Source organism: Mesoplodon densirostris, chromosome 9, assembly GCF_025265405.1.
Source record: "Mesoplodon densirostris isolate mMesDen1 chromosome 9, mMesDen1 primary haplotype, whole genome shotgun sequence".
Classification (NCBI taxonomy): domain Eukaryota; kingdom Metazoa; phylum Chordata; class Mammalia; order Artiodactyla; family Ziphiidae; genus Mesoplodon; species Mesoplodon densirostris.
This window is the reverse complement of record NC_082669.1, coordinates 36,462,611-36,483,901: the sequence shown is the minus strand read 5'-3', so window position 1 is coordinate 36,483,901 and position 21,291 is coordinate 36,462,611. Positions and strand designations below refer to the sequence as shown.

The 21,291-nt window shown below is 38.0% G+C and overlaps 1 protein-coding gene across 1 annotated transcript in view; it reads left to right on the top strand.

Moving 5' to 3' along the window:
• ELAPOR2 (endosome-lysosome associated apoptosis and autophagy regulator family member 2) overlaps positions 1 to 21,291 on the top strand; it is a 183,991-nt gene that overhangs the window by 144,192 nt on the left and 18,508 nt on the right. The window contains exons 15-21 of the mRNA XM_060108141.1: positions 452 to 625; positions 2,889 to 3,078; positions 4,368 to 4,464; positions 5,021 to 5,122; positions 14,262 to 14,388; positions 19,126 to 19,304; positions 20,307 to 20,472. Coding sequence (XP_059964124.1) covers positions 452 to 625; positions 2,889 to 3,078; positions 4,368 to 4,464; positions 5,021 to 5,122; positions 14,262 to 14,388; positions 19,126 to 19,304; positions 20,307 to 20,472 — 1,035 coding nt within the window. The remainder of the gene's footprint in view (positions 1 to 451; positions 626 to 2,888; positions 3,079 to 4,367; positions 4,465 to 5,020; positions 5,123 to 14,261; positions 14,389 to 19,125; positions 19,305 to 20,306; positions 20,473 to 21,291) is intronic.

The following is a 21,291-nucleotide window of genomic DNA, read 5'->3' as shown; positions in this document are numbered from 1 at the left end:
CCATTAAGGTAGAGCAAGTAAGGTGCCTCACTATATGTAGGCTGTAGGCGTATATGGAGAACAGCAAGAATATCTCATAACATTTTAAGCGTAAAGATTGATGCTATATTATGAGTGAAGGAAAAAATAGTTTAATGTCTGTTTAAACTGGCATAACAGGACATTTTGGCTATTTATTAAAATACCTTTCTATAAGAAACTAATCTTAGAATAACTTTGTTAAAAACTTCTAACACTTCTGAACTTTGCGTAGAGAAATCTAGAGTTTAGAAATTTTCTATATTAGTGTGGTAAAATATACCATAACTAAGACAAAATAACTGAAATAGTTTTTAAACCTAGAACTTTCTGGAAACACATTTTTTCATAGCAGCTAATGCTTTCTTTCCTGCCATATTGTTTTTGCTTTGTTTTGTTTTGTTTTTTTACATTTCTTAATCTTTAATCAAAGGACCACTCAGTTTGCTACAGTGACTGCTTTTTCTACTATGAAAAAGAAAATCAGAGTTTGCACTATGACTTCAGCAACCTCAGCAGTGTGGGCTCCTTAATGAATGGTCCCAGCTTTACGTCCAAAGGAACAAAATACTTCCATTTCTTCAATATCAGTTTATGTGGGCATGAGGTGAGTTCTGGCTGGCAGGGTGAGACGGAGCTGTTTCAGCTCTGACTGAGTTATTTTCTGTGTTGATGGACCAATAAAATCTCTATGGAAACTAACAACCAAATGTCAGAAACTGAGCTGTGACAGCTTAAATCCTCTGTTGCTTCCTAGCACGTTGGCAGTTTTCTCCACCAGGGGCAACCTTGTCTGGTTCTCAGTCCATCAAAGCACTTATCCAGTCAGTTGAACCCCCAAAGCTTGGAGCTATGGAGCAAGGGCTTTGAGGTTCTTTCATTTTTGTAAAAGTGGGTCAGGCTTGTCAATCCCACCTATTTTTTAGGCAGGAAGTTAAGGTTTGAGAAAGTTTGACTGTTGCTTATATGGTCAAGTTTGTGTTTTAAAAAGAAAGAACTTTCCAGAGGAAGTTTGTCCAAAAATAAAAAGGACGTAAGCAGGGCACAAGTGCCAGTTGATGAGGTAGCCTCTGCTAATAAATAATGGGACTTAATTTTCTTTGGGAGGAAGCAGAACGTGAATGGATACTGGTAATGGGAGAGTTACAGGACTGCGTGTCCAATATTTTTGTGGGCATAGAAGGTCGGGGTTGAGGTGTATGTGTGTGTATTCCCCGTTAGCAAAGGTGAAAATATACTAAGGCCTTTCCTCCATGTCTCTTTCCGTTTTAACTCCTATGTCGCTAATGGTCTCCGTTATGAAATGCTGTGCCAAAGGTTGTGCAAGGGAAATAAAAAGACGTCTCATGGCTACAGAAGTTCTTAAACGAAAAGGTCTATACATTTTACATGGTATGACGTTTGTCCTGTCCTGATTTTACATGGGGTGATCCAGCAACTCACCCGATTGATCAGTCACTCGGTTCACTCAATAAAAAAAAAAAATTAAATGCCTGTTGGGTTAAATGCTGTGTAAAGCAGTGAATAAGATTAATTCCACTGTATATCACACTTCTTCTCAGTCTCATTCCTGTGTTACCAGTGTCTTTGCTTTCCTCTTCTCTCTTCTGTCTTCCTTCTCCGTTTCTCCTCTTTATTCACATTCCTTTCCTCTTACTCTTGTATTCCTCTTCTTTTCCTCAGTAGTGTCTCTCTGCTCTTTTTCCTTGTTCTTCTCTTATGACGTCAGGAGTTTAATTTAAGCTTAGTAACAATATGTTGCACCTGTAATGTGGTGAGCAGGCTTGGTGGAGGGAGAACATTTTATAGGTTAGGATTGCTCGCTGCATTAAGGAAGAGAAATCTTTGTTCTTTTCTTTGTGCCCATCTGTGCACACTCTACATCTGAGACCAATAAAAGTGTTTCTGTTTTTTGTTATATATTTCTTCATAGAAATTGTAGAGTAAGGTACAGTCCTTTGCAGTGGGACTGTAGTATATTTAGACATAGCATATTAAAAACAAATAAGAGTCAAACCATTTTATAAGTTATATCTTCTCACTACCCTCCAAATGATTAAAAAAGTAAGCTCCTGGGCTTCCCTGGTGGCACAGCGGTTGGGAGTCCGCCTGCTGATGCAGGGTACGCGGGTTCGTGTCCCGGTCCGGGAAGATCCCACATGCCGCAGAGCGGCTGGGCCCATGAGTCATGGCCGCTGAGCCTGCGCGTCCGGAGCCTGTGCTCCGCAACAGGAGAGGCCGCAACAGTGAGAGGCCCGTGTACCGCAAAAAAAAAAAAAAAAAAAAAAAAGTAAGCTTCTGTATACCCTTCAACATACTGTGTACTTGAGCTGATCCACATCGTTGAGTCTAAGAGTAGGTGAATAAAGACACTTGTAGTGACCAACTGGTCAGTTGTTGTCCTAGGCTTTTATGTTTTCTTTTTCAGCCTTGACGTTTCTTTTCTGCCACACACAGGCCTATACAGGAGAAGGAAGAGCAAGTCCCTTTTCTTGGCATTAAAACCTTCACCAGCAGTTTTCTGGTTCCTTTATTGCATTGTTGTCCTAAGAATTGAAGATTTCACAGATGACTTATATTTCCTTAAGTCAGATGGCTTTCATCCAACACAAATGATGCTTGTAGTTGGGGGAGCAGTGCAGCCTTGAATTACTGTATTCATGATAACTTCAGTGACTCTCAACCCTGGTTGAACATTGGAATTGTCTCAAGAGCTTTTAAAAAGTACTGGTGCCTGGGCCCACACCCGATCAGTTAAACCAGAATTGTGGTGAGGAGAGAGCCAGTGCTCTGCTAGACTCACTAGCTAGCTGAGATCCAGTTTAGAGACTGACCTTCAGTGAAACCTCTTTATGAATTTATTTTCCTAGGGGAAGAAGTTGGCTCTCTGCACCAACAATATAACAGACTTCACAGTAAAGGAAATGGTGGCAGGGTCAGATGATTACACGAATTTGGTAGGAGCATTTGTATGTCAGTCAACTATTATTCCTTCTGAAAGTAAGGGCTTCCGAGCAGCCTTATCATCACAATCCATCATTCTGGCAGATACATTTTTAGGTAAGTTTAATTTGGTTCGTATACGCATGCATGCATTTGTTCTAAAATTATGGTCCTGATAACTTGTCATTGCATGGGTGCTTACCATCGATGATTAAAACCTACAGGTAATTCTAAACCACCACTTTATAACATGGTTAAAAAGCCCCTGCAAGTGAGATCTTTGGATCGTTCTCAGGGAATACAAGAAGCTTCTGAATTTATGTATTAACTTGTGTGATATGTTGTTTTCTGAGAGTCTGTGCCTTTCATCAGATTCTCTAGGAGTTTATGAAGCAAAATAATAATAAACTCCCAGAACTGTGAACAGAAGAAGAGTAAACAAACACAGCATAAACCTAAATCATAATATCTGCCACCAGTTTTCATCATCTCTTCTCATACCAGAAGTAATCTGGTGACAAACAGCAAGAGTCAATGTGCTGAGTTTTATTCCCCATCTGTCCCTCCTGTCTTTCTGGTCTAGAAAGTTTAGGGAAGCTTTAAGAATATTTCAGGTCCCTAATTAGTAATTCCTAAAGATCAAGTTCATTAAGATATCTGGGGTAGGGATTAGGGCTCTAACAAGGCATATGATAATCTAACAATGTAACAAGCTTCTTAGATGATTCTAATCTGCAGCCGGATTTGAGAACCGTCGTGAGAGACTCCAGGGGAATTTAGCTATAATTTTCAGCACCAAGGACAGGTACTGAGTTTGTGCTCAGCATCAGAACTCTGTTAGAACAAAGGTGGCTGTTATTGCTTGCATTTTGGCTCTGCTATCATTTTGCCTGGGGTGGATGGGTGGGGAACACCTTACTCCTAGATTAAACAAATTTTGGAGTATTTTTCTGGAAATTATTAGGGCACAAAAAATTTTGTTTTGTCAGTTGTGTCTATAATGAATGTGAATGAATGAAAAGCTGCATTAGCAAAGTAGCCCAGCTCATTTGGCACAACTCACAAGAGGCTGAAAGTGATAATAGTAGATTGTTGAAATGTTAGAACTAGAAGGGACAGTGGAGATCATCTAAATTATTGCACGCATTTTACAAATTCAAGACATAAGAATCAGGGAAGTAAAGTGACTTAAGCAAAATTGCAAAACTAGGGAGTAGAATCTTTTATCTTCTATTCTGGAAACTTTGTAAAGTTTATTGTTCTTACCAAGAATGCATTAATTTAAGAGGATATTTCTGGTAAAATGACAGTATCAAAGTAAAGCTATTTTCTATTTAGGTATACAGAGACTAACTAAGCCTCATTTTGCCATATTGCTTAATAGTTTCTTTTTTATTCTCGTCTAGGAGTGACTGTTGAAACCACATTGCAAAATATTAATATAAAAGAAGATATGTTCCCAGTTTCACCAAGCCAAATACCAGATGTGCATTTCTTTTATAAGTGAGTGAACACGCTGCTTCTCTTGACTGTTTTCTTAATCATAAGGACATCACTTCAGGGTGCCTAGCATGGTAGCTTATACCTAATAGTCAGTCAGTAATTGGTTCGTAAGTGAAAGACTTAGTAAAAAAATAGGAAACGGGGAATATGTAGAAAGCATTATGTCATTTTCCTCATATATGTAATCTTCTAAATTAGACAATAAAGAGACTCTACTTCATTGTCTAGGCAGTAATTGTAATTCACACATCAAAACATCAGCCTAAGTCGCTATGACCTCTAATCTTTTAAAAAATTCTTTTGCTTCTAATTTGGGTGGTAATTACAGTAGCTTTAAATCCTTTGATGATAGCATATGACTTTACCTGGGGAGCAGTCAGCTTTTCATAGGCAGTGAAAGTAAATGAACTCAATATGTATTAAAATTCTAAATTAGTGAACTTTGATACATTTTTTCATTTATTCATAAAGCATAGGAGCAGTTATACACAGGATATTTTTGTCTTTGAAATGTGTGTCATATATGTTTTGTGAAATAGCATTTCTTTTCCAATAGGTCTTCTACAGCTACAACCTCTTGTGTTAAAGGCCGATCAACTGCTGTGAAAATGAGGTGTAATCCCGCTAAACCGGGAGCTGGAACCATTTCAGTACCCAGGTAATCTTATTTCTATATGATTCTTCCATATTTGTATTTATTAGGAAGAAAAACTCTCCAGAATCTTACTATTTTAAAACACGTTCTCTATGGATATAAAGCAGAAAGGGAACAAAGAATCTGTAGATTTTTGTTGTACAGACGTGCTGGGTGCCTGTAAAGAGGTATAGGCCCTTGCCGATCTCAGCACTTCCCGGTCTCCTCAATGACATATTCTCGTCTGGTTTGCCTGAGTGTCTAATTGTCTTCAAAATTATTTGAGTAATATATAACTATATTGTTTGTATCCTTGGATTGAGTCTTACTATCTAGCCTCTACTTTCTTGAGAGCTGGATAAGGAACTTCCCTGGATTACAGTTCCTCACCAGCAATGGACCATCTGAATCTAGGATCTAAATTTTAGATTAAGCAGTCTAACCTGTGCACCATAGTTTCTTTCTCTATAAGGGGATGAGGGTCATGTTAGATGCATTTCCAGCTCTTCAATTTTCTGATCACTGGTGGCGAAATCACCAAGGTAGAGTCTGACCTATACAATATGTAACACAGTTCATTTAACTGATTGACATGGAGGCAACAGCTGTCCACAGTCTAGATATGATTAATACAGCCACTTTGGGTGGGAACAGTAGGAGAAAAGAAGCAATTTCATGGACTCAAAACTGTAAACTTAGAGACTGTTTTCATGGCATGAGTGAAGCTTAAATGTCTCCTGATTTTTATTTTTTATAGTTATTCATTGTTTAGTATGTAGATTATTTCTAGTCTTTTTAGGGTTAAGGTACCTTTGGATTATAATTTGATTTGCACATTTTCCTCCATCAAGCTAGCAAAAATTTATCTTTAAAAAAATGATTGACTTAATTTTGTTTTTGATAGTTTCACCGTAACCTTTTGTGAGATTTTAAGCTATCCTGAGTATGTTACATCAGGATTGGAAATCAGTGGTCTAAGCATTGCTCCAGTTACTTGGGCATCTTAAAAATAATTACAGTGATAACATAGTATTTTGGGCTCATTTCTGTGCGTAAAGGCATAGTAGCATTCACCTCTTACCAGTGCTGTTACTCTGGTCCTCGTAGATGTATGTATTAATTTTTCTCCTCACCTTTTCAAGGTGAGAGAAGAATGTGATGAGCACAATACATAATAAAAGGTAATGGACATCAGTGAAAGAAACAGAGGGAGCCTGGTGCTCAAGGGCATCGTGTGGTGGAGGATCCCTGGGCCAGTGTTCACGCTGGAGTTAAGGCAGCAAGCACACTTTCTTTATGAGAAGGTGTATCCAGAGATTCTTTCACTATGCTCTGATATCCCACCATGTGACTTCGAGTTCAGAGGTTTGTTTTATTTTCTGTAGCACTTCTGAGGTCCTTTCTCAGACCTAGCAACTCACTTCTCGGGAGTCCACCTGGATGACTTCTGAAGCCTCCTCCAGGAGCCTCTATGACTTAAGCAGATAATGTTACTGAAGACTAACTCTGTCCTCTAGAAAATGTATCACTCTAACTCTCCCAAGGTGGATTCTGATGTTTTAACGTAATAAGAAAGTAATAGTCTCATGATGTTAAATGATGGCATCTAGAAACTAATTTTTTTCCTTGTGAGGAGAGGAAACGTTAAGTTCCTCCTTCGACCTCAGGCAGTTTTTTCTACTTGACCGTCTTTGCAAGGGTTTCCCACGATCATATGCAGCAGAATACCTTGGGGTGTCTATTTTTTTTTTAATTTTTAAAATTTATTCTTATTTATTTATTTATTTAAAGCAATCAATCATTTTAATACTTTAGCTCACATTTTTTTATTCAAACAGAAAGTCACAAAAATTATAATCATCATCAGTTCACTCAGTCCCATGTAATTAATTTTTTTTCATCTTGATCTTTTGTTAGCACTTTTATGAATTCATCAGTTTTCCATTAGAGTTCTGAAAATGCTTATTCATTCAGTTCAGCAGTATAGTCAGTTACCAGAAACCTGTGCTTGTCAGAGTCTTTTCCATGAATTCCTTGAAGATGAAACCCTTTTATAGGAACATTTTTGCAAAAGCATCAGAGTGGGGTGTCTATTTTAAAACTGATTTCGAGGCCTTCCCTGAAAGCTAAAGAATTTCCGAGTGTTTGGAACAGGAATATTTATAAAAACACAAGACAATTCTGATACATATTGAAATTTGAGAACCATTGGTCTTAACCCCCATTTTGGAGATTTGACTTTTTTGTTTTCTGACATAGATTCTCACATGTTGTTTTGCATTTTAGTTTTCTGAAAAGCTAAATTAAAAGGTCGTGGTCTACAGGGTGGATGCCTTCACCCATATTTTGATGAAGCTGTGTTTATAATTACGACGCACACTGAAGTCTGAGGACCACGGCTCTAGGGAATGCTTTCAACCCCACAACCTAAATGTGCTGGCCTTTCGTTCTTTCTTTTCTTTTTTTTTTTTTAAAAACATCTTTATTGGAGTATAATTGCTTTACAACGGTGTGTTAGTTTCTGCTTTATAACAGAGTGAATCAGCTATACATATACATGTATCCCCATATCTCTTCCCTCTTGCGTCTCCCTCCCACCCTCCCTATCCCACTCCTTTAGGTGGTCACAAAGCACCGAGCTGATCTCCCTGTGCTATGCGGCTGCTTCCCACTAGCTATCTATTTTACCTTTGGTAGTGTATATATGTCCATGCCACTCTCTCACTTTTTTCATTCTTTCTTGAATCGATTTCCGTCAGGGCACAAGGGGGAGCTCTGGGATCAGGATCAGAACATGAGAAACAGCAGCTTGTCCGGAAATAATTAGAATTTTTTTTTTCTTTAAGCTGTAGGGCTGAATAAAGATTTCCTACTAACAGTAAAGAAATGTTAACAGAGCCAAATTTACTTAGGTTACTTTTGAAGAGGACTTAATTTGCATTCTTCTTTTTTGAGCTTTAAGTTCTCCAGGAGAGAAAGAAAGGTGCTAACCAGGAAATTGCCTTGCAGAAAGAAGTCTCATACGCTGACCAGGAAGTCACTATAGGGAGTCCTTGGCAGTTCGGAAGGGATGCCATCCCCTGGAATTCTCTCTTGGCCAAGAATCTTGGCAAACCAGGCAAAGGCGACTTTGGCAGGAGTAATGTTGGCCGGGGCTCTGTGTCTTGGTGACCAGGGAAAATATCAATGAGAATGTCTTTACAGAAAGTGAAAAGGGCAGGAGAAAAAGGGAACTGTGTGTTCTCCGTGCATCTCACATGCAGTGCAGAAGGAGCGGCAAATATTCTGGGCCGCCTACTAACCAGCAGTTGGAAACACCAGCCTGTCTGTTTGGTCTGGCAGATGCAGTTGGTTTCTAATTCCACAAAGTGTCTGGAGGGTGTGAGACGTTTTCAATTAAACTTAACAGCATGATGTCTGTGGCAGATGAAATCAGAGTCAGAGTGGACTTTTGAGATTATCTACTGCAGTTTGTACTTTGGCCAAAGAACAAATTGCGAACACAATCGACCCCTAATATCCGTAAATAGATGCCTCTCCAGCTTCTGCCTAAAAGGCTTTCCAAACCCCTAATCATGATCTTACATGGTTAGAGGAATCCAAGATTCTCCTTTCATTAGGAAAAATTTAGACCTAAGCACGTGTCCAAAGTGCTCTTTCAAAAACATGAGAAATTGCTGTTAGTTTTAACAGCAAAGTTTTAAAAAGGTTTGAAAAAATTTTTAAAAAGCCTTATTCGAAAACAGGTAGAGGGAACCATGTTAACTCTGGTAATGGAGATGTCATAGCACATTAGACATCATTCAGTCAAACCCATTTACTTGATACAGTAGGAAACACCGAGGACCCAGGTCGCATAGCTGTAGAGTGGCGCAGTCAAGATGGAATGGTTTCTTGACTGTGTCTGTTGTTCTTTTCATGCCATCGTGCTTTCATCTTGTCATTTCCCCCTATTCCTTATAGGCAGAGATTTGCAAAGAAGCACATTAAACAGAGGCAAATAGCACATTTATCCGGGGGACAGCTCAACTGATCTGCCAATTATTGGTGCCTTCTTTTTAATGACTCATCTTTCCTCAAACAGGGTCGTCTTTATTAATGTTCTGAGTTAGAGGAAAATCCTCCTCCTCTCTTTCTTACAACTTAGGACCATATTTAATTGCTTGGGTAGTTGATAAATAAATCCAAAATCGTTCTGTGAAAACCTCCTTCAAAATCCAAATTCATTTTCATTGTAAGTGGAGCTTCTGAGGAGATTGTCTCTCACAAAAGGGGTGCTTCACACTTCTGTCCTGACAGCGGTCGAGGACAGAGGTTTGTGTTCAGAGGTCAAGCACACCAGGGGTTTCTTCACAGGCTCTGATTTAGAGTCTCTCTATCAAAGTTGCTGGATCTATTGGATGCTAGTGTTTTTGTTGGTATTTGGGGAAGGACTGTTAGAGCCAAAACAGTTGTCTATTCATTTTAAGTTATTAAAAGCCAGAGGATAGGGCTTCCCCGGTGGCACAGTGGTTGAGAGTCCGCCTGCCGATGCAGGGGACACGGGTTCGTGCCCCGGTCCAGGAAGATCCCACATGCCGCAGAGCGGCTGGACCCGTGAGCCATGGCCGCTGAGCCTGTGCCTCCGGAGCCTGTGCTCCGCAACGGGAGAGGCTACAACAGTGAGAGGCCTGCGTACCGCAAAAAAAAAAAAAAAAGAAAAAAGAAAAAAACCCAACATCTACATATGGGGCAGTTCTTGCCGAAAACAAACTGGAGACTGGCAGGAGGGGTCATCTATGACCAGGACTGTAAAGAAAGATCCACATGGAGTCGAGTAGGAAGGGAAGAGAAGCAATCAGGTCGGGACCTGTGCCCCTGGGAGGAGACACAGAAGAGGAGGGGGACATCACAGGCTTGGAGATCCTCCCTGAGGAGTGAGCCATTTGAGCCACATAGTGAACACCCCAGCCCTGGGGCCTGACACAGCCAAGGAAACCATCAGCAAAATGAAAAGGTAGCCTGCTAACTGGGAGAAAATATTTGCAAGTGACATGCCTGATAAGGGGTTAATCCCCCCAATATATGAACAGCTCATATAACTCAATATAAAAAAAAAACAATTTAAAAGTTGACAGAAGACCTGTATAGACATTTTTTTCCAAAGAAGTCATACAGATGGCCAACAGGCACAGGGAAAATGCTCAACATGGCTTAACTATTTGAGAAATGCAAATCAAAACTACAATGAGATATCACCTCACACCAGTGAGAGTGGCCATCATTAACAAAATCACGAATAAATGTTGGCAAGAATGGAGAAAAGGAAACCCTGGTATGCTGTTGGTGGGAATGTAAATGGATGCAGCCACTGTGAAGAACATTATGGAGGTTCTTCAAGAAACCAAGAATAGAATTACCATATGATCCAGCAGTTCCACTCCTGGATATATATCCGAAGAAAATAAAAATACTAATTCAAAAACATACCTACACCCTAATGTTTTAAGGCAGTATTCTTTACAGTAGCCAGGTATGCTAACCAACCTAAATATCCATCAACAAATGAATGAATAAAGAATTTTCATTTTGAAAATATTTAAAAATGGACTGTGATGGTTGCACATATTGTGAATATATTAAAATCCATTGAATTGTACACTTTTATATCGTGAATTGTATGCTATTTGAACTATATCTCAATTAAACTGTTTTAAAAAGTTAAAAAAAAAAGGGACTAGGTAGTGTCAGTAAATATAGTTTGTCCATGTCTTCATCAGATGCTGGCTTTTGCGAGTTAACCAAGGGTAGAACCTTTAGAAAGGGAGATTTTTGCAGGAGACTGGTAAAATTTTATAGATCTAAGACTTCTAGGTCAAAATATCTTGTGTTCAAACTGTCATAAGTGATTGATGCTCTTCAGCCTTAGGGCAAACAAAATTAGAGCAAGATGCAATGGTGTTTTATGGACCCTACACAAGAAGGGTGTTTGCCAATGACAAGGCATTCTTGGCAGAGAAAGGCCTTCCTGAGATTCCAAAGCCAAAAGGAGTCACCAGGAGGTCAGAGAACATTGCCTGTGCCAGAGGATGCCGGACTGTACAAACTTTGTCTCGTTTCTTTGAACATGTACTCATTGGTTTCTGTGGTGATCACGTAGAGCAAAAGTTATGTAGAAACACAATTAGCGACACCTGTAAAAGTCTGGTGGGGAGGAAAAGATGGTGACAGCAAGGGGAAAGGTATTTCACATATCTGGCAATAAAAGATTTATCTATCTTACTACTTTTTTTCTTTCATCTTTTTTTTCTGTTTTCATTTATATATGTAAGCACTATTGAAATTATTACTGCTTCATACATTCTTGTTATTTCCCAGGGAAGGCCTGATTCAAACTGTGACAATTAGGTTTATAACAAAGAATCAAATTTGGATGTTCCACATTTTAAATGATTCATTGAGTTAAAAGAATTAAAGAATTGATTCTAAACTAAACTGCTTTTAACCTAAGAGTTTCTTTTAAAAAGTGAAGTCTGCCAAGGAAAGGCACTGAATCATTGTAGTATTTTGACATCTAACAGCAGCTTTATAAATTATATCAACATCTTGATTTTTGTTTGTTTGTTTCTTTGGCTCTACCAGTTCTTTAGAAAGTGATGTGCATTGTTAATGGTATTTTATGTTTTGCAGTGGTTTAAACTTTACCAAATTGTTCTCTCATTTTATCCTTTATAACCACCCTATGACTGCAGTATAGCAGACATTCTGCTTTTGACAAATTATAAAAGTGATATGGGGCTTCCCTGGTGGCGCAGTGGTTGAGAGTCCGCCTGCCGATGCAGGGGACACGGGTTCGTGCCCCGATCCCGGAGGATCCCACATGCCGTGGAGCGGCTGGGCCCGCGAGCCATGGCCGCGGAGCCTGTGTGTCCGGAGCCTGTGCTCCGCAACGGGAGGGGCCACAGCAGTGAGAGGCCCGCGTACAGCAAAAAAAAAAAAAAAAAAAAAAAAAAAAGTGATATGGTGGGGAGGGAGGTTGAATCACTTACGGAAAAACACAGAATCATTTGAAAGTCCAGTTAGAATCGTAACCCAAGTCTTCTCTGTAGAGCTTTTTGCCAGTTTGATTAATTTTCTCCTTTTTTTCATTTGTTGAGTTCTTTTTTCTCAAACTTTAGCATACTTACTCTTTCAACTTCCCGATATAAACAGTTTTTTCTCCTTTTGAAGTTTTTCTGTGTTGGAAAAATAAAATAGAAAATAATTCACGGAGGAAAGACTTGAGCAGCAAAACCTATTGGTAATTTTTGCTAAATGATCAGAAAAGTGTAATTATTTTGAAAGTTGCAAAGCATTGTTATGCAAATAATGTGTTCTTGAAGAATTTTTCTAATTGATTACACAATCTTTTTCAAAAGAGCAATTTTGAGTTGCTTTTACTGATCTGGAAGGGAGAGGGTAGGAATAATTTTTTAAGTGGCATGTTTTTCATCTATTGTACTTTCCTTTAAAAAAAAAATCTCTCTTTGCTTCTTAGTCTGAATATATTTATTACTCTCTTTTTACAAACAGAGAAATTAAGGCAGATAAGAGAGTCCAGTCATTTTTCCGAAGAGTCGCTCTTCACCATTGTTCTTAGTTTTGACAATCTGGGTCTCTGTTTCTGAAGTACGTTGTACAGAACGTTGCTTTTGTTTACCTCCCACCCATGTCCACTTAGTCTGCAGTACACGGACACTTCAGAAAGATAGACATGTAAAAATGCATACATTTTCAGGCATGTCAGTTTGTTTCAGTGTTCATATTAGGGTACCTTAGAATATATTTAATTAACTGATAGTATGAAATTTTACCTTTCTGGTAGACTGAAAATTAAAGATTTGGGTACTGTATGATCAGAAAGGCATTTGAAATGAAAACTTAAAAAGGGATGTTTTTTGGATTCTCTCTATTATTGTGTGTCTATCATTTTGCTATTAGTTGTTTCAGGACACCTCTACTCTGCATCAGCTGAGGTCTGAAGGAGGTTTTCAGGGCAATGCCCTGTATTTACACAGCTTGACTTAGGGGAATTGCAGTAGGCAAACTAAGGGAACAGTATTCCCCTGGTTTTAATGGATTCATGAACAAAATAGTCATTCCCATTAGAATCTTTCCAAATAGTTTCTTGCTTCAATCAGTAAGGATTCACGAAGAAACTTTCCGGCAGCTTTTTTTTTTGGTCAGTATCTGTACCTGTTTCTTTAAATTAAAAAAACCCCAGCTTTATAGAGATATAATTCACAGACCATTAAAATTCACTAGAGATATAATTCACAGACCATTAAAATTCACTCATTTAAAGTGTACTGTTCAGTGGTTATTGTATATTCATATACGTGCAAGCATCACCATAGCCAATTCTACAAATTTTTCATCACTTCACAAAGAAATCCCATACCCTTTAGCTATTACCTCTCTAAATCTTAGCCCCTTTCCTGATCCTGAGCAACCACTAACCTACTTTCAAATGTTGAAATCGAGTTCCCTGTTATGGACTTTCATCTGAATAAAATCATACAATTTGTGGAATTTTTGGTTGGCTTCAGTCACTAAGCATAGTATTTTTGAAGTTCATCCAAGTTGGGGCATGTATCAGTACTGCATTCCTTTTCATGACTGAGTAGTATTTCATTGTATGGATATACCACATTTTGTTCATCCATTCATCTGCTGGTGGACATTTGGGTTGTTTCCACCTTTTGGATATTATGAATAATGCTGTTATGAACATTCATATACAAGGTTTTTTGTATGGACATAGTATTTTCATTTCTCTTGGATATTTACCTAGGAGTGGAATTGCTGGATCGTATGGTAATTGTGTTTAATTGTGTGTGGAACTGCCAGATTCCTCCAGTGCTGCACCATTTTATATTCCCATCAGCAGTGTGTGAAGGTTCCAATTTCCCCACATCCTCACAACACTTGTTAATATCTGTTGTTTTGATTCTAACCATCTTGGTAGGTGCAAAGTGGTATTTTGTTGTGGTTTTTGTCTCCTTTAGATTATTTTTCATGTGTTTCCTCAGCATTCACACATTGCTTCCCAGTATGTATGCAGCATGCATTCAAATGTTGATTGGACTCAATTGAAGGTGTTACAAAAGCCGTTGGTTTTGTTGTTTTTCATGTTTTATTTCAGCAAGTGTCCAGCAGGTACCTGTGATGGATGTACATTCTATTTCCTGTGGGAGAGTGCTGAAGCTTGCCCTCTGTGCACAGAGCATGACTTCCATGAGATTGAGGGTGCCTGTAAGAGGGGATTTCAGGTAAGAGGCAAACCTATCTAAGCAGAACTGTGTCATTGAAAATATAATTGTTTAGTCCAGCATTGCTTACACCATAGAAACTGAGATTCAGTAGCATGGCTGAAGCTTACAGTTAACTTAATGAGATATTAATATGTATTTAAAATCAAGTTTGATACCTAGACTCCCATATGTTGAGGTGGCTGAAGGTGTGTACTGGAATTGGGGAAAATGAATTATAGCAAGGGAGCTGTAGACTATGTATATTTACCGAGAGTATAAGGAAATGATATAATTAAACCCAAATATGGTTTATATAATGCAGTTATAGGTATAATTAAGATGAGGATGATATAACTGACTCTCCACAAGAAGCATACATAAAGAGTGAATCTCATGTGCACCCCTCCCACATATATGTAAATCAAGATCCTACTCTATATTTTCTCTGCAGTCCTTCGTTTGCTTACTTGTTTTTTAAAGTAAAGTTGGGATTCTATTCTCTGTACTTTTTTCGTTTCCGTTATGCCTTTAATACACTTCCCTCGTCATTAAATTTTTTTAAGAAAACATGACTTTTAGTTATTGACAAATGTGCTATTATATATGCAATTTGGGATTTAATAATTCCCCTGTTGGACATTTAAGAAAAAATTAAAAACCATATTTTTGTAAATAACTCTGTAATGAACATCTTTGTTAGACATTTGATTATTTCCTTAGAGTTTATTACTGGAAAGGGATTAACTGGATTCAAGGAGATGGACATATTTAAGGTTCTTGATATGTGTTACTAAATTGCTTTGATTGCATCAATTTGCTTTTCTACTAATAATGTTTGAGATTACCCACTTCCCTGCACCAGCTTTGACTAGTACCATATAAAAACCCAAGCTTTACCTCTTTGAAGATGACTTACCACTTCACTCTCTCCAAATTCCATTGAAATGACATTGAAGAAGCACAGATGAGAGGATAAATCAGTACCAGTGGTCGGGACCCTACTGGAGAATGGGCATCAGAGGATCAGAGATTCCAATGGGATTTCTGAGATCTAGAAGGTAGATGGGATAGGACTGACTTTCGGGTCAGCATGGAATACGCGAGGGTGCTCACTGGGTAAGGAGATCGAAGAGGGGAGCTGTTCTTTCAAGGAAAGTCTTAAGGAGCTGGTAGTTGGCAGGTTGGAGGGTTGAAGAGGGAGAAAAAATCTGAATGTCCCCACCCAAAGCCATACATTCAGTGTATTTGGAAGCAGTAGTGTCCACCTTTAAGAATAAAAAAAAAAACATTGAGAACTATTCTCTACACTGGTATTTTTCATACTTGAATGACAGTGAACCTGTAGTAAGAAAGACATTGTACCTGAAGCCTAGTACACAAACACAAACTCAGACACATAGAGATATGCCTAAAAATAAAATTGTTTTATGGAACAATACTTATTTTCATATTTTATGATAAAGTATAGGCATAACAATATAAAATGTTTTTGTTAATACTTTAATACAAAACAGAGAAGTCTCCAAATAGACAAACTAATCAGAAAATTAGGAAATGTTTAATTCAGTTAAGTGTGCTTACCTGTAGATAGCTCATTCTGGCTCAGAGCACACAGATACAATGCTGCTCACACATCGAGGGCACGGTTGAGCCAGTTTCTTTTCAACAGTTTTAAGTGGGTCAAGGATAAAAATTCCAGCCTCACAAAAAAAATGGTTTCCTTTTAGTCCTCCTAATAATAATGATACTTTTTTTATGCTTTACAGTGGAAATTAATCTTTATCTTTTCTCTAAAATTATGCTAAACTTACTATCTTATAATCCTTTTTTTAAAGAATAAATCAAAAATAAAAGCTGCATTTCCTTCTTTGGCCACCAAGTTTAACTCAGGAGTCTTGAAAAGCTAAATGACCTTCTATCCAAAGGTTCTTTAATACTTTTCTTCTGGAAGGTAGTGATTAGAAGTTTAAGACAGTGGGGTGGCAACAGTTTCTCTAGTTTTATCTCATTCAAACTGTCTTCATTGAAAAACCTCAGTTCAACATCTTATAAGAATGTTAGGAACAGATAGTTGCGAGGTGATGCTTTTTAAATGTCTGTTTTTGCCTTAAGAATAATACCTTTTGGAACACTTTGTTGTGTTTGACATGTTGAGGTATGTAATTCCCCCCATACCCCACCCATAGTTCCAAATCTACTTTGAGAAATAACAAAATCAGTTAAATATGCCCTTCTGTTATACTTAGATGTCAATTTTGAAAATATTTGCCAAATGAGATCGAGCTTCAACTAATACAATATGAAATGTCCTTCCTTAGGGTATTCCACTGCAAGAACGAACAAATGGGTTCGATGCAGTAAGTGGGTATGTTCACTTCCAATCTCTGAAAAATATATTTCGAAAAGTCTGCTCTTTGGTGAGCTTTCAATACGAATGACAACTTTCACTGCATTTTCCATTATGTCGGTGAACAAGGGTGGATTTCTTTGGATGCCAAAGCCTCAAGATAGAAAAAAACAATGATTGCAAAATATTGCGAAGAGTATCTTTTAATTGCTTTAATAATTCTGCATTTCCATCCTATTGCCTGCTTCATTCTTTACAGTTTTTCACTTTATATTGACTGAGAGTCTGCTTTTCCAATTCTGTAAAGACGTATAATCCAGAAGCACATGAAGTTAAATGTACACACTGTAAGTCCTCCACATACAGCTGATATAAACTAAAAGAGCTACATGGGGCTTCCCTGGTGGCGCAGTGGTTGAGAATCTGCCTGCCAATGCAGGGGACACGGGTTCGAGCCCTGGTCTGGGAGGATCCCACGTGCCGCGGAGCAACTAGGCCCGTGAGCCACAATTACCGAGCCTGCGCTTCTGGAGCCTGTGCTCCGCAACAAGAGAGGCCGCGATAGTGAGAGGCCCGCGCACCGCGATGAAGAGTGGCCCCCGCTTGCCACAACTAGAGAAAGCCCTCGCACAGAAACAAAGACCCAACACAGCCATAAATAAATAAAATTAAAAAAAAAAGAGCTACATGACTTGTGATAAAAGCTCTTATCAAAATGGATCTCAAAAATCTATACCAGGTTCTAAGTACATACTAAGCATTACTTCTAAATGTTATACAGTAGTAGGGATTTGAAGAGATACTGTGTTATCACTGAGAGGTAAGTTTTAAAATTTATCAACAAATTGATCTCACCCTGTTCACAAAATATCCCTACATGCTGGAAGAATAAACTTTTCAGCGGCAGTGTCAGCCATTTTCTTGTTTGCCAAAGACATGGCCTAATGAAAGGATAAATCTTCCTAATTAAAAGAACGACTAAGAAATTCATAGAATGGCTAAGTTATAGAATGACTAAGAAATTCTGCCAACGGCTTTATTTTTTCTTTAACAATTTGAGGAGCTTATGGAAAAGTGAAAAATTCTGGGTTTATAAGTATGTATCTTTTTAGTTATGAAGTTTTAATGGTCTGTTTAGAAGACTGTCCTTGGGCATTACAGCTTGCCATTTGCATTGGGTGTGGCGTATTGATACAACCATATCAACTCTTTCATAGTCTCCTTTTCTTGTTGGAAATGCCCTTGAGATGAAGAGGCAGCAGTTCAACTTGCTCATGCCTCCTCATCCCTCATCTTTCTCATAACAATCATGTGAGCCATTCAAAAAATAATTTATCCACACTAAGTTTCCTGAAAATGTTACACTAAATTTTTTTTCAATTACTAATGTCCTTTCTAAAAAGTTCTTATCCAAAACTTGGTTGAAATTTTTCCTCAGAGTAAATGGGAATCTCCTGCACATCATTCACTTCAGGACCAACTGTAAAAGTGTGTGCATGTGTGTGACATTAAACATTATGGTGTTAGGCTTCTGTTCGGGTATTGATAAATGACTATCATTCACCAGAAAATTTAGGGAGACACAATGAGCAAACAATGTAATGCCTGGGTCATTTAATGTCACTGGATATAATCATCATGCAAATTACTACCTGTCATTGTGTATGTCGAAATATATAAGGAACCATGCACTATACTCTGATTTTTGGTTCTAATCTGTCTTATTTGTTTATTTAAAAAAAACATTGCTGTTTGAGACCCAGTATATTGATGTTACTATTTACTAGTTGATTGCAGTGAGCAGTTTGAAAACATTGCCCTAACAAAATTGAGTCATGTGCTTTGGGAGGACGAGAGTAAGTCCCTCATGTGGGTAGTGATGACCCAGAATAACACCCTCCTTATTTTGGCCAGGGGAAGGGGGGCATGCCGTCTGTGTGCCTACCCCACACCAAAGCCTGCCAGTCATGCTGCACTTACATGTCCTGTGTCCGGGGTCTGCTCTTCCACTCAGTGGGGAGGCTTTTTGGGGAAATGGACCTACGGGATGAGTGGGTGAAACCCGTTCCAGTCAGTTATATGGAACAATGTAAGCTTTCATTTAAAAACATGATTTAAGAAGTCAGGACTCATCAGAAATTTGAAGAAAATAGCTCAAATGATATATCCAGATGGAGTCATTTTTATTCAACCTCCTCAGCATGAAGCAAGCCTTCTGATCTGACAATTCGTGGTTTCGTTACATTTTCATTCATCATTTCCTTATTCTCTCTCTTCTATAATCCCTTTCCTCTCTTTTTGGAGCTGCAGTTAGATGAAAGCCGAATAATCTTCTCTGCCTACTGTGAATAACGGTTAGCAAAACGCTTCTCCTTCTAAATCTCATTTCTTATGTCATTTTTTAAAAGGAAACCTTATATGTGTGGAACGAACCTAAATGGTGCATTAAAGGAATTTCTTTGCCTGAGAAAAAGTTGTCAACCTGCGAAACAGTTGACTTTTGGCTAAAAGTGGGAGCAGGTGTGGGAGCTTTTACAGCTGTTTTGCTGGTGGCTCTAACTTGCTACTTCTGGAAAAAGAATCAGAAGTAAGTAACCTCTGTATAAGAACTGAGAAATCTCTTTTGTTGTGAATATTTTAGAGTTAATCATTATATCCAACGGTTTCTCTCAGAGACGCAAGCAATTTCTCCTAGTGAAGGAGTTACAGGAAAGGCCTTTAAGAAAGCAAATGGAAATGATTGTTGTTCTGATAACAGAGATCAGAGAACATTAGAGATAATTGAATTAGATCCACTGTTTTTATAAAACAAGGAACAGAGGATCCTGGCTACTCAGGTAGATGGAAGCAGAACTCAGAAAGGAAGGCAGATTTTCGCTGCGTGTCTGTTTTTCTTTTCATGACATCCTTCTGCCTTCTTGCCCCGTCTTTTCTTTTTCAGTTTCTTGTGGGCAGATATTTGCAAAGAAACAGACTAAGTATATACTCCAGGACTTTAAGAATCCGAAGTTGAGTATTGAGTGTAACTTCCAATTGTATATTGATACATTATATGTTTTGGCTCTTTTAAGATGATTTACATGTCAGTGGGGCTGTGAAAGCTCTCTACTGTATTATCTAGGGACAGTTGTAATATCTGGGGTGGGGAGTAGAAAGGAATGAGTGATAGAAATAGTAAAGACCAAATAAATCACTTACCTATATAATATTCTCATTCTACGAACGAAACTTTGGAAAACTGCACAGTAAATTAGTTCCCAAATATTTATAAATGAAAAAAATGCGCTCAGACCTCTAATTTTCTCTTTGTTTTTCAAAAGTTTTTCACAATTGGACACTTGAATTACTGTGAAATAAGTATGATAGCGTTAACTGTATTGCACTGATTCTCTGCAATTCTGGAAACGATTGGTGTGTAGACAGTAGATTAATGAGAACACATAGTGCTGTGGCTATGGGTGAAGGGAATGTGTTGGTGGAGCAGCTGTACTCCACGATGATTTAATTAGCTGGTGTATGACCACCCCAAATAAGTATTAATTTATATTAAACAGCCACTTTATCTATTTATTTATTTGCTGCTACTTAGACTGGAGTACAAATATTCCAAATTAGTAATGACGACAAACTCAAAAGAGTGCGAACTCCCAGCTGCAGACAGCTGTGCTATCATGGAAGGAGAAGATAATGAAGAGGAAGTTGTATATTCCAATAAACAGTCGCTACTGGGAAAACTCAAATCCTTGGCAACAAAGGTGAGAGCAGAATTTTAACCTGGTATTTCTGTGTATTTATAAATAAAGGGGCCATATTAACCTAACAGTAGCAGTCATGCAAACCCTGTCATTCAGGGTGGGTATTTATCCAGTAGAAATACTCTTAGAAGTACAGAAGGCTGTAAATACAAGAATAATCACTGCAGCATTGTTTTTGTTGGCTAACCAGGTAGAAACAACCTTAAACACCATCAGTAAGGACTTAGATAAGAAATTTCCATATATCAAAGTAGTGGGATGCTGTGCAACTCTGCAGCTGTTAAAGACTGAGATGTCTATGTGTATTGATATGTCAATGGGTCCAGGGTAAATGAAGCGAAAACAATACATAGACTGCTGCATTTCTATTAAATATACATTTATATTAGTATTTGCATAGGAAACTACTAATGATAGCTGCTTTTTGAGAGTTTTGAATAAATGGGTGTCTTTAGTCTTTGAAGTAATGAAGTTTTATAATATTTGAATTTGCACAAAGATTATGTATTATAGTATTAAAAAACAAAAATTTTAGATAAATAAAAGATCTCATTTATTTATATTTTTAATTTTATGACAAGATTTTTTCATACAGAGGAGATAAAAGTTATATAAAATGTTGAGATATTACTTATCAGCTGCCATCACATTTCTCAGCTTTGAAATGAGTACTACATGCAAACAGATAACATGAAGCCCTAAGTATTATGTGTAAACACATTTTATTGACATTCTTCACCATTGACTTAAAAGATGAAACATTACCAGTTTACCTATGCAGGATTAAAAACAGAATGAAACCAGAAAGAAAACTCATTT